The 14,530-nt window shown below is 42.7% G+C and overlaps 1 protein-coding gene across 1 annotated transcript in view; it reads left to right on the forward strand.

Moving 5' to 3' along the window:
- Positions 1-4,175, forward strand: part of cyp17a1 (cytochrome P450, family 17, subfamily A, polypeptide 1) — a gene marked incomplete at both ends in the record, with an annotated part of 7,768 nt that extends 3,593 nt beyond the window's left edge. Inside the window, 5 exons of the mRNA XM_079229781.1 lie at positions 1-3; positions 617-835; positions 2,788-2,957; positions 3,625-3,728; positions 3,895-4,175. The exon at positions 1-3 is cut by the window's left edge and continues 84 nt beyond it. Of these exons, the coding sequence (XP_079085907.1) occupies positions 1-3; positions 617-835; positions 2,788-2,957; positions 3,625-3,728; positions 3,895-4,175 (777 nt within the window). The remainder of the gene's footprint in view (positions 4-616; positions 836-2,787; positions 2,958-3,624; positions 3,729-3,894) is intronic.
- Positions 4,176-14,530: the final 10,355 nt, after the last annotated feature.

Here is a 14,530-nt window from a genome sequence, read left to right on the forward strand (position 1 = left end):
AAGGTACAGCCGGCCTCTTGATCATAATCATCTTCCCTGTGCCGTCACCACGGAGGTAAAGACGGTGAAGAGTTAAAGGTGTGATTCATGGCCATGTGCTCCAATAGAAACACAGGTCAGCGGTTCAGCTCCACTGAGTCCATACGATCTATTCACACTTTCTGGTTTCCGCCACTTTGGGTTTATATATTCCTTTTGTTTCAGACTCATGGGTCCATATAGCAACAAACACAACAACAATATATAAACACAATAGAGGAAGCAAGTGTAATCACTACAGTTAAAAAGTCACTCATGGTTAAAAATATGCAGACACTTGTTCCAATGTTTCCAGAAACTAGAAGAAGACCTCGTATCACTCTGTTGGCTCAGTTAAGACTTTTATAATGACATGTTCTGAGTCATTTAATCAACATTTAAATGTGTAGATAAAACTCCTCAACACAGCATGAAAAGTGGGAACATTAGAGTCACAAACACGACTTCACTTGTCCATCTGGGGAGCTGGAGCAAGATTCTGAAAGATCATTAAATGCCACCTGAATCTATGTAGCAGCTATTGTATATCATTATATCATCATTTGTGTACATTGACCCGCTGCCCCTACCCCCCCAGGCAGACTACAGTGACCACGTGCAGAGGGACCTCCTGGACGCTCTGCTGAGGGCCAAACGCAGCGCTGACAACAACAACACGGCGGAGGCGAGCGCGGAGGCCGTGGGGCTCAGCGACGACCACCTGCTCATGACGGTGGGCGACATCTTTGGAGCCGGCGTGGAAACCACCACCACCGTGCTCAAGTGGGCCATCGCCTACCTCATCCACTACCCGCAGGTACGCCTGTGTGTGTGTGTGTGTGTGTGTGTGTGTGTGTGTGTGTGTGTGTGTGTGTGTGTGTGTGTGTGTGTGTGTGTGTGTGTGTGTGTGTGTGTAAATGCATCTACATAGCCACACAGACATATTCTTCTGGATCCTCCTGTCTCGTTGTTCCCTGCTTGACACTGTCTGACTGTTTTAAATGTGACATATGCTGAGCTGCAGTACCGCTGGAGTCCACTAGGTGCTGCTCTGATGTCATCACATCAATGGCAGCTCTCCACAGTTCTGTCACGTGTCCTGGTTATTATGGTTGTGGACAGAGATAAAAATACATTAAAAAGGATTTTGATACAAAATACCCCTCAAATACATGTATTAAAATAAAATAAAAAATACTGGTGCCAGAAAATGTAACATACAGGAAATACTTTTTTCTGGATTTTCCATTTTCTCACAATTTGGTATAGCAGAGCATTTAGGTTTGGGCTCTATATATATATATATATATATATATATATATATATATATATATATATATATATATATATATATATATTGTTGGTTTGGTAGTTAGGTAATACAATGGGCACCTGGGGTTTACTTTACTATATATATATATACATATATTTGTGTATATAATGTACACAAAGCTCTGGTGAACCCCACAAACAACACGTGCATGTTGATGTTCCCTCTTGAACATCATCTTGCTCGCCAACTGTAGAATGTATGAAATAATAAAACTAAGAATACTTTCATAATATGCCTCTTTTTTTTATAATTGGATAATGCATGTTTTTTTGCTTTTTTTAACAAATGGTATTTTGAGTATTTTAAATAATAAAGTACTCCACTCTAAAGTATTTTGTTACAAATTACGTTAGATTTTTTATCGGCCCAAATTACAAAATACTCAAAAGTAATTCAAATACGAATTTCAAATACAAGTAATATGGGGAAATATGTTTTCAACTAAGTCAGCTTCATTGACAGATATCTGGCTGGCCTCCTCTTATTGACCCCCCCATGACATTTTAATGAGAACCCTTGCTGACCTTTTGCTTCTTCTCAGTAAATTGGTGTGTACGCCCTCTAGTGTTGAGGGAGCATACTGCAGTGACCGGCGCCTTCAGCCTCTGTGAGGCCTCATGAGTGTAAACAAAGCTTTAGAAAAGTGATGCTGAATAGCAACATTTGAAATTTAATTTATTAGTTTGGAACTAAATTCCAATAAACGTGAAACTGAAAGAGCTCCTCACTGAAAGTGTAACTGTTATATTTATCTCAGTCAGTTCTCATTGTTCAAGTTCAGTTCTTGGATTTCAGTTTCAGGTTGTTTTGATTCAGTGTTCTGAACAATTATTCAAGTTTAGCCATTCTGATTTAAATCATTAAAATGTAGTTTCTAGTGTCACAGATTTCTGCCACAATATCCAACATGAACCTGTATTGCATGTCATACACCTCCCTCTGTCCAATGAAGGTTAAAAATGCAAACATTGTATTAAAAAAAACCTTTTAATTCATACAAACTGAGAAAATGAATTTGTGAAAAAAGAACCTGAGTAATAAGAACACATTAAGATGAAGTGCATTCTTGGTGCAGAACATATTTCTCAAGGTTCAATGTTTTTTATTTGCCATTTTGTGCATTGTGCAACACACTATAATAAGAAAGAAAAAAAACACTGTACATAAGGTGGTAATATGTACACTTTTAGATACAGTTTTAAAAACAAGTTCTCATCTAAGGAGAGGGCAAATGTTAAATAACAGTAATAAATAATCCAGTCCTGAGTGCTGTTCCTGGATATTCCACATTTTGAGAGGTGGAAGAAAGTCATGTGGGGATATTGCAGTTAGAATATTGCACCTTTATGGTTTATGACACATGATAAGTGAAGTGATGTTGGGTTAATGTTGGGTTATTGTTACACATATTTAATAGTTGTGTTGTCCGTGTTCAGGTGCAGAGGCGGATCCAGGAGGAGCTGGACGTGAAGCTGGGCGGGGACCGGTGCCCTCAGCTCAGCGACCGGGGCAGCCTGCCCTACCTGGAGGCCACCATCAGGGAGGTGCTGCGGATCCGCCCCGTGGCCCCGCTGCTCATCCCGCATGTGGCCCTCAGCGACACCAGGTACCCCCAAACACACGGCTCTCCTCCAGGGCTGTTCACTGTCCTGCGTCTCTGATCGGATCAACCCATCGATTACTGATGCAGGGTCCTTACGCTCATGGAAAACCTGGAACAGTCATGGAGTTTTAAAATGGTTATTTTCAGGCCTGGAAAAGTCCTTGAAAAAAATAAAATCCCCAAAGTTTAGTAAAAGTCATTGTGATGTGTTATATTCATGTGTTCATGACGTTCATTTACGCTGAGTTTGAAATAATTAATATGCATTTAAAAGAAAGACTCAAAATATAAGCAGGCATACATACAGGCATCTATATAAATGTTTATTCTTTTAATCAAACTATTGTCTCATTCATTTGTGTCATTTAAGGTTTACTGTATGCTTTGTGTTCTCATTGTTAGTTTAAATACTACATTTACTCACTTTTTACTGTTTACACCCAGATTTCACTAAATGTTTGCTCATGGACATTTGGGTTAAAGTCATGGAAAAGTCATGGAATCCATTGGTCAGAATGTGTCTGAACCCTGTGATCAAAACAACACCCGTTATGATTGACTGTGTGACATAACCTTTCTGAAACTGGACTGATTCTGGAGATTCTTGCTCATGACAAAGACAATTGTTTCATGCAGCAAACCTGAGAACCTTGTGTCTGTGCTCCTGCAGCATCGGGGATTTCACCGTGAAGAAAGGGACCCGGGTCATCGTCAACCTGTGGTCTCTGCACCACGATGAGAAGGAGTGGAAGAACCCGGAGCTCTTTGACCCTGGTGAGAGGACTGATGTCCATTATCCTGGGAAATTAAATGTTTTGTGTCATGTCTGCTAGTAAGGAAGGCCTATTGTTGCCTTTTTATGAATATGGATGAATAATGATGCAAAAGAACAAGTCATCTCTGTCATGAAGACGTCTGACTCCGTGTTGTCCCTCTGCAGGTCGGTTCCTGAACAGTGAAGGCACGGGTCTGATCATCCCGTCGTCCAGCTACCTGCCCTTTGGTGCCGGGGTGCGAGTGTGTCTGGGCGAGGCGTTGGCCAAGATGGAGCTCTTCCTCTTCCTGTCATGGATCCTACAGCACTTCAGCCTCTCTGTCCCGCTGGGCCACTCCTTGCCCAATCTGGAGGGCAAGTTTGGAGTGGTCCTGCAGCCGGCCCGGTACAAGGTGAACGCCGTGCCGAGGCCGGGCTGGGAGAGCAGCACGGGCTCGCCGTGTTGAGGCTCTCGCCGCGTTGAGGCTCGCCGCGTTGAGGCTCTCGCCACGTTGAGGCTCTCGTCGTGTTGAGGCTCTCGTCGTGTTGAGGCTCGCCGCGTTGAGGCTCGCCGTGTTGAAGCTCGCCGTGTTGAAGCTCGCCGCGTTGAGGCTTTCGCCGTGTTGAGGCTTTCGCCGTGTTGAGGCTCTCGCCGTGTTGAGGCTCTCGCCGTGTTGAGGCTCTCGCCGTGTTGAGGCTCTCGCCACGTTGAGGCTCTCGCCGCGTTGAGGCTCTCGCCGTGTTGAGGCTCTCCACGTTGAGGCTCGCCGTGTTGAGGCTCTCGCCGCGTTGAGGCTGATGTCTCGGCATCAGTGGCTCTCCTTTGGGACCTGAGAGTCTGCAAGCTTGCAGCAGTGAACTGGACATAACATAACATCTCTTTGAATGCATGACATTCATTATTATTTCTATATAATGTAACACAATCTCAACCAACACTTCCGTATGTTATTTATAAATAAAACTTGGGGTCTTGATAAACAGTATTTGATCCAGTTATTTCTGCTGCCACTCGATATCGCAAAAGGAAACACGCACACCTCTCTCCACATAACTGACGCTTTGCTAGCAGCTCCTTGCTGATGCTACAGCATCAGAGCTAACATAACCACTACTGCACTCATTATTGTTTTGTTTTAAAAAGAATAAAAAAAGCTGTTGCGGAGAGAATCAGACAGAAGGGTCTACAATATGCTTTTAAAGGCGTATCTAGGATGTCAAATTGATTAGAAGATGGAGTTAAGAAGATGAAGAAGGAACCTAAAGCCTTCAGATCAAAGTGTAAAAGAACCTCATCCACTTAGCATTGAGACAGAAGACAATGAAGTCAGAGACCAAGAATGTTATTGTAAAGACGGGTATGTCTCTATTCACTGGTATCATCAAAATACCTTTGATAGCCCCGTGCCCCCTATATAGAGTGACATTTACACATGATAGTTAAACTGTAAAACATTACAATTATCATGAGCAAATATATTGATGTTACACATCAAATTAAACAAGAGAACCTGGGCTACAATAATCAGTCAGCCGTTTCAACACAACTCAAACACCAACTAAAATAATTATTCAAATATCATAATCATAATTTTGTCATGAGTCATGAGTTCAAATGGCACAGATGGTGCCCAAATGTGCCCAAATGCAAATTTTGGCGACCTCGCCTGAATTCTCTCTGTACTTTACCTCTCTAACTTTGTTCTGCTTCACTTTTTCAAAGTCAAACTTTGCAGAGAGAATGTTTACATATTGTGCTATGAGCTTTAGACATCATTTCAAAGAGATAAACATCCTGAAAGTGCTTTTTCTTTTACAGGTGGGCCTGAAACTTCTATTTTTGCTGTGTTTCAATCTTTATTTATTCTTAACCAGTAACATATACACTAAAATGTACACATCTGAACAAAAGCGCACATGGGTGGCCTTTATTATAAACACCAACATTATTCAAATAGCCCTAGTGGTTGCAGAGATACACCCTTTTTAGTTTGGGTATGTTATTTCGAGCAGAATCCTAAAAAATACCTTTTTAAAAGGGAGGACTAAAGTTGTATGTGGCAGAATTTTAAGATGCAGACCTGCATTTATTAACAATTGACTGTACAAAGGATGGGTAACATAAATAACTAACTATTACTAACAGTACAAAACACGATCCAATTCAAGTATTGTTTGTAGAATTCAATTAGAAATACATGGCTGCCTGTCAGTCACAACCCGGCTCAAGGTTGGACTGAACGGGGAGACGGCACATGAGTTGGGTTTGTTTTAATCAACCAACAACTTATGTAAACTAAAACCTCAAAAGTGGAGAGTCGTATGACTGAGAAAGACCAGAGTCAGTCCAGGTGAGCTGACATGCAGACTCCACCCACCCACCTGCAAGGAGAGGGCAAGGGGTTCAGAGTAGCTGACAGCGGTTCAAACTGAACAGGTATTATTATTAATATTAATTTTTTCCTCAGGATGTTTCAGAGCTGCTGAAGACAAACACAGCTTAAAAAGGTGTCTCTCTGTTTGCTGTGAAAGCACCTCAGGTTGAGGAGGATACCTGTATTAAACTAATTTATTGATAAGAGCCAAAATAAAGATCAACAGTCTATTCTAATAAGTCGTATGAAACAAGGTGTGTTTCATAAAGCACTTTTACTGCGTTGTATACTGTCCAAATGCCAACAATTATGTGAAAACTGCTTGTACATGGGAGGTGTTTCGGGAGGCCAAGGAGAAGGACTTCCGGTTGGCCTCAAGGAGTTCTGATAAACCATCCGGCGGCTCAGGAAGAGGAAAGCACTCACATCCCTGCTGGAGGCCACTAAGGGAGTCAAAAAGCTCCTTGAAAAAGATCCGGCCTGAGATGCTGTAGGCGCTGGAGTTTTTTGAGCTGTCGTGGCTGACACGCCTTTTCAATGTCGCATGGGGGTCGGGAACGGTGCCCACCGGGGTCGTGGTTCCCATTTTCAAAAAGAGGCACCAGAGAGTGTGCTGAGCTATCGGGGTATCACACGGGAAAGCTTATGACAGGATGCTGGAAAGGAGGCTCTGACCGTTTGTCGAACCTCAAATTCAAGAGGAGAAGTGCAACAATGGTTAGTATATGAGCATGCTTCATGTACTCATATGTTATGTAGAGCAAGTTTTATGCATTGCTTCCATTGGTCAGTTTTGCAATGTTTTTTATTAACATTGTATGGGACTCGTTTGCTCTAAGCTGCATACTATTATTGTTATTTTGTGTAGATGCTGCTTTCAGCTCTTTATTGATGAAAATCCAAGGACTGGGTGCCTTACTGTCATTCCATTGGAAATGAGTTTGATGTATTGGGTTTGATGTTACCTTGGACACAGGGATTCGGATGCTGGATGGTGATGTGACGGATTTGGCAGAGGCCAAGTCCCTGGGAATCCGACCTGACTACATTGACATCTACAGTGCCAGCTGGGGGCCAAAAGACGTTGGCAAGAAAGCGGATGGCCCTGGGCCGCTAACTAAGCAGGCTTTGGAGCAAGGCATTAAGAAGGTTTGATCAGTTGCAACGAAAACCAGAACTTCTATGAGCAGTATATCTGCCCGTACGATTGATGTTTGAATGAAATCACAGCAACACATCACTATGTGTCACACAGGGCTGCAAAGGCTTAGGGTCCATTTTTGTCTGGGCGTCAGGTAACGGGGGTCGACAGGGGGATCACTGTTCATGTGACGGTTACACCAGCAGTATACACAATCTCCATCTCCATCTCCAGCACCACAGAGAACGGGCATCTCCCCTCACACAATAATACTAGCACACTTTGTATTTGAGGTTCTCAATGTTTTTAATGAATGCCACCTCCCAACTGCCTGTGACTCCAGTTCTCTCTCTGACGGTCTTTCCCTACGGGCTGCGTACATATATGTATGTATATATATATTTACATATATATATACACATACATATATATATACACATACACACTCGTACCCAGGCCATTTTGACCCCAAGGACAACGGGAGGGTGATAACATGCAAAATCCTTAATAACAACATTCTTATGAAATAAGCAAAGTTCTTAGTAATAATAATAATAATAATAAATGATTGATGACAAAATGAAATACATTTTTACAAAAATTTCAATAAACTTAAGTAATTTCCTTAATTACAAAATTACGCGAAATGCTTATGATTTAAGTAAAATTATTATTATTTATTACGGAATATGCTAAATCATTAATTAAATGTTCTTTTTAAATGAGAAAAATCCTTATAACATATTATATTATATTACTATATATTATTATTAATATATTATAACATATAATAACAACATTCTTATGAAATAGGTCAAATCTTTATATATAACAAAATAATTACGAAATGTTGTCACATCAATTCAATTTAAAAACAAAAATAAGAAACATTCTTGTGAAACAAGTAAAACTTGATTATAAAAGATAAGTAAAATCCTGAAGTACAACAGTGAGCTAAATAGTCAAATGTCTTGAAGTTCCCTCAAGTCAGAACACACGACAAATAAATGGAGCTGATCTCAGCCGTGTGAATTATTATAGTATATATATATATATATATATATATATATATATTATTTTTTAATATCTCACATTAACATTGTTCCTGATGGTCTTTGGTTCCTGAGACCCGGCTGCTTGGACTCTGGTAAACCTGATCTCAAGTCTAGTTCTACATGAAGCTTCATGTCTGAGGTATTGTTAAAGGTTCTCCAGCAGGAACCAATGGGCTTGGAGCTGAGAGCCACAGACAGGAAGTCAGAACCTATGAGGAGAGCCCTTGTTGAGAGGAAGGATGACCGGCTGTAATGGAGTGATATCATATTCCTTCTGGTTTCAATGCGTATGAAAGTGAGCTGCTGGTGGTCGTGGTATGAATCATCTGGATGGAGAGGAGCTGCTTGGAGGAGCTACTCTGCTCCCTGAGCTCCTTCTTCTGCAGCAGGAACACCCAGGTTATAATAATCCAGCTCGATGTCCTCCCGTCTGCTCGGCTTCTGCCCCCTGGTGGCCTGGAGAGACATGACAGCACAGTCCTGTCTTCAGTTCACAAACACACACGAGAGCTTCATTCCAGCCGCTGGGCTCAACAACAGGGTGTCATACCTTCCAGAAGCAGTAGAGGGCAGTGTTCACCAGCAGCAGAGTCAGCGGCAGGACGACAGCTCTGATGAGGAGAGGGGTTGGATCTGATGGAGCACATGACATCATCACATCACATGACATCATCACATGACATCATCACATCACATGACATCATCACATCACATCACAAGTCCCACAGCTCCCACTGAACCTGAAGCCTAAATCACGTATTCCTCTCATGTCTACTTCATGTTCACTGTGTGAACCAGAGACTTTATACAAGAAAACTCTAAACACTCGTTTAAAATGTCAATCTATTATTAATCTATTCATCCCCTCAAAGCTTCCATTAAAATACTGTAATTCTCTATGTTATGCCTTTCAAGAGCCTCAATTGTTATAATATATGGTGGAAGTTTATGGATGTTTTTTATGCTCTTGCATAAATGTTAAGGGCTTTTCACTTCTTAAATCGTCAAGAAAAACAATTAAAAATCATATTCCTTTTCTTAATTTACCTCCAAAGCAGAACCTCCATTGATTTACATTAAAGGTACAAATTAAATGACGACCTGGTTGATATTGACATTGATATAGTATTATATTTGACCTCTTAAAGAGTTCTTAATCCGTGCAGGAACCCCTTAAAAGCCCTTAAATGCTACAGCACATAGTTAGCTGTTAGACTTTGTTTAGGTCTGGTTACTACATGACGTGTTAACACAATGAAGGAGTCACATGGTTCATCCACAAACAACAACATGGACTCTGTGGTCAGCTCATCATGTCCAGTCCCTTTGGACCAATCAGCATGGAGACAGATAGCTTACCTGGGACAGTGAGGGAGAGCAGACGGCTCTCAGAGGAGAAGTTATGAGAGGAAACAGAGACGTGATAAACACAGCTGTAGCTTCCTTGGTGGACGGGCTCTGCAGCAGGAAACAGGAAGTGGGCAGAGTGATTGACAGCTGGCTGGGTGGAGTTGTGAGCCGTGTTGGAGGAGCTGAAGGTGAGCTGGAAGGAGCCTCCTGGGTACTGTGGCTGGATGGAGCAGCAGATGGTGAAGGTGGAGCCCCTGAGCACCTGAGTCCCCTGCTGCCGGGCCTCGGAGACCCCGTCCATGGAGGAGGACACAGAGATGATTGGCTGAAACAGCAGGTCTGTAAACACAAAGTTGATGGAAGTTCATTTACCCTCTATTGATCAAGATGGAGCCTGATGAAGGACCTGATGACACAGGGCTGAAGACAGACAGGCTAAAGACAGACAGACAGACAGACAGGTGTGTCTCAGGACTCTGGAGGTTGAAGCTTCCAGAAACCAGCCCATCTCTCTTCAAGATGTCTTGTCCTGGATAACTTTACAGTTCAGTCCAATGGAAACCTGACTGTCACTGAGAGGAAGCAACATGCTGGAAACACTGCTGTCAGAGATGATGTCATAGATGATGTCAGAGATGATGTCAGAGGTGTCCAAATATTTTTCAAAGAGGGCCAGATTTGATAATGTGAAGATTCCCGAGGTCCCTTCTGATACATTTTAACCATAAAAGTAACATGGAAATAATACACAATTTTCATTGTCACAATTATCTTTTTTTTTTTTTCAAATGGCAATGTAACCAAAGAAAAGAAGTTGATAAATAGCTTTACCTCATGATAATATAATAATAATATTGATAATATGATAATCATTTTAAAAACCTTTTCCATCTGTAATTACGATAGTGTGCCTGGTCGTTTTTGTCTTTTTTTAATCAATAAATGTGTCAGAAAATGTCTTTTGGCAAAAATCACTTTGCTTATTTTTACAGGCTGTTATATGTATCCATGTTACAGGCTGTTATATGTGTTTATGCTACAGGTTGTTACATGTGTCCATGTTACAGACTGTTACATGTGTCCATGTTACAGGCTGTTATATGTGTTTATGCTACAGGTTGTTACATGTGTCCATGTTACAGACTGTTACATGTGTCCATGTTACAGACTGTTACATGTGTCCATGTTACAGACTGTTACATGTGTCCATGTTACAGGCTGTTATATGTGTTTATGCTACAGGTTGTTACATGTGTCCATGTTACAGACTGTTACATGTGTCCATGTTACAGACTGTTATGTGTGTCCATGTTACAGACTGTTACATGTGTCCATGTTACAGACTGTTACATGTGTCCATGTTACAGACTGTTACATGTGTCCATGTTACAGACTGTTACATGTGTCCATGTTACAGACTGTTATGTGTGTCCATGTTACAGACTTTTATGTGTGCCCATGTTACAGGCTGTTATGTGTGTCCATGTTACAGCCTGTTACATGTGTCCATGTTACAGGTTGTTATATGTGTCCATGTTACAGGCTGTTACATGTGTCCATGTTACATATTGTCATATGTGTCCATGCTACAGGTTGTTATATGTGTCCATGTTACAGGCTGTTATACAGTATATGTCCATGTTACAGGTTGTTATGTGTCCATGTTACAGGCTGTTGCATGTGTCCATGTTACAGACTGTTACATGTGTCATGTAACAGGTTGTTATGTGTCCATGTTACAGGCTGTTATATGTGTCCATGTTACAGGCTGCTACATGTGTCCATGTTACAGGCTGTTACATGTGTCATGTAACAGGTTGTTATGTGTCCATGTTACAGGCTGTTATACGTGTCCATGTACAGGCTGTTACATGTGTCCATGTTACAGACTGTTCCATGTGTCCATGTTTCAGGCTGTTACATGTGTCCATGTTACAGGTTGTATATGTGTCCATGTTACAGGCTGTTACATGTGTCCATGTTACATATTGTCATATGTGTCCATGTTACAGGTTGTTATATGTGTCCATGTTACAGGCTGTTATACAGTATATGTCCATGTTACAGGTTGTTATATGTGTCCATGTTACAGGCTGTTGCATGTGTCCATGTTACAGACTGTTACATGTGTCATGTAACAGGTTGTTATGTGTCCATGTTACAGGCTGTTACATGTGTCATGTAACAGGTTGTTATGTGTCCATGTTACAGGCTGTTATACGTGTCCATGTACAGGCTGTTACATGTGTCCATGTTACAGATTGTTACATGTGTCCATGTTTCAGGCTGTTACATGTGTCCATGTTACAGGCTGTTACATGTGTCCATGTTACAGACTGTTACATGTGTCCATGTTTCAGGCTGTTACATGTGTCCATGTTACAGGCTGTTACATGTGTCCATGTTACAGGCTGTTACATGTGTCCATGTTACAGGCTAATACGTTTGTCCATGTTCAGCCGTTCTCGAGATTTGTTTAACTCTGTGAAGCAGTTCCTGTCCAGCTTTAGACAGAACCCAGTCTTGCACGCCTTACACATCCAGGCAGCTTTTACAGGCAGCTAGTACACTGTTTTTTTCCCAGAATGACTTTCTGTCTGTTCTTTTCCCAGTTTCCTTCTTTGTGTTTGTGAGGACAGGAAAGTGGTCTTTAGTGGGGGGTTTAGGTGGGCCAGCCAGTGGCAGAACTCTCAGAAAGTATACTAATATTTACAACACCAACATATTATTTACAAAAAAAATGCCACTGAATGGCCAGTCAAACTCTCTTCCCTGCTGCTCTCCTGCTCTGCTTCCCCCATAGGCAAGCTTGCCGCTGTTTTGTTTATAGCCTTTACCGTAATGGAAAGCTCCGCTTCTTAGTGTTCAGAATCCATTGGAAATACCACGATAACGTAAATTTGCTCGCGGGCCATAAATATACATTATAAGACCGAAGCCGCGGGCCGTATGGAATTTGGCCAGACTTTGGACACCCCTGTCATAGATGATGTCACTGATGGGCTTACCTGAGCAGGTGAGATCCAGGATGGAGGAAGAGGAATGTGATGTTAAACAATCTCTCAGAGCAGATACAGAGTGAACACAGAGAGGGTAGATCCTCCACTTAGATCTCTTTGAGGACTCCTCTCTCCGTCTCATAGAAACAGCAGAGCCACAGTCCAGATCTCTACAGGCAACCGCTGCTTCCTTTAGGGTCCAGCCAGAGCCATCTACTGGTCTCCAGTAAAAGGCATCTACTGGTATCCAGTCTCCTTGAGGTTTCACCTCCAGTGTTCCTGCACAGCGACTGGCTCCTCCCACCAACCTGACAGGTTCTGAACAGAAAGCAGAGAGTCGTCAGTAAAGAACAAAGTGAGTTCCAGGAGAACAGAGATGAAGCAGATCAAAGCTGCAGCTCCTCTTCTACCTGAGCAGGTGAGTCCAACAGCTTTACCAGGTGAGCAGGTGTTTCTCTCTGAGCCTGAGCTTCTACAGTCCAGGAGAGCAGACTCATGGCCTCCACACTGGAACTCTTTGGTCCACATTGGAGCCTCCACTTCTCCATAGAGCGCCCCCTGGAGGACTGATGGAGCGCCACAGCCAAGCTCCCTACAGACCACCTCTGCATCCTGCTGGTCAAAGTCCTCTTCACACACTGAGGACCACCACTGGGTAGGCTGGGTAGACTGGGTAGACTGGGTAGACTGGGTAGGCTGGGTAGACTGGTTCGACTGGGTAGACCTCACCTCCAGTCTACCTGAACACAGACTGGTCCCATTCATCAGCCTGACAGAGTCTGGAGAGATGAGAGAAGATGAAAGAGAGATAAAAGACACCAGACAGTAAATAAAAGATGTCATGAAACAACAATTCAGAGACACAATTTCATTTTCCAGCTGATTGTGAGACACTTAGTCCCAAGAATAGAATCCTGAAGTGAAGGATCTCTTGTTCTCTTGTTCTCTTGTTCTCTTGTTCTCGTTCCGCTCTAGAAAAGTGGAACCACACAGGTGTCCTGATACAACTCAACACGAGGCGACAACACATCAAACACAGAAACATTAAGAGAGGATGTCACGGCCCGGCTCAGGCGCCGCAACAAAGTACACTGAAGACGCAGCGGTCCGAGCAAAAACAATGACAATTGTCATAAAGGCTTTATTTGGGTGCGCACGAGAGCTGGCGACAACCGAGAGCCTGCGGTCGCTATCGAGAGCCCCTTGGCCGGCTCAGAGGCGGAGCTTTATTCCCCCAGGAGCACCGGGCCCAGGTGCGTCTCATCACGCCGTCCTGCAGGAAGCAGAGGGACAGACAAACAGACAGACAGACAAACAGACAGACAGGTAAGCAGACAGACAGGCAGACAAACAGACAGACAGGTAAGCAGACAGACAGGCAGGGGAGCCGTCAGAGAGGAAGATCATCAAACTCATCCCTGGACACAGAAACACTTTGACATGTCGGCTCCTACAAACATCCCTTAACAACTTCAGCAACCACCAGTAATAAATCACAGTAAAGCTCTGGCTTGCTGGTGCATGCTGGGTAATGTCCAAGAGCTTTGGCTTTCTGGTGCATTCTGGGGAATGTCCAGGAGACAACCTCCGGTTCTGCTGAGTGAAGTCTATTCTTTATGTGTTAAAGCTGAATTCTCTCTCATGACCACCAGGGGGCGACTCCTCTGGTTGTATAGAAGTCTATTCTTTATGTGTTAAAGCTGAATTCTCTCTCATGACCACCAGGGGGCAACTCCTCTGGTTGTATAGAAGTCTATGCTTAATGTGTTAAAGTTCCATTATCTCTCCTGATCACCAGGAGGTGACTCCTCTGGTTGTATAGAAGTATATGCTTCATGTCTTAAAGCTGCATTGTCTCTACTGACCACCAGGGGGTGACTCCTCAGGTTGTATAGAAGTCTA

This window comes from Taurulus bubalis (genome assembly GCF_910589615.1).
Source record: "Taurulus bubalis genome assembly, chromosome: 14".
Classification (NCBI taxonomy): domain Eukaryota; kingdom Metazoa; phylum Chordata; class Actinopteri; order Perciformes; family Cottidae; genus Taurulus; species Taurulus bubalis.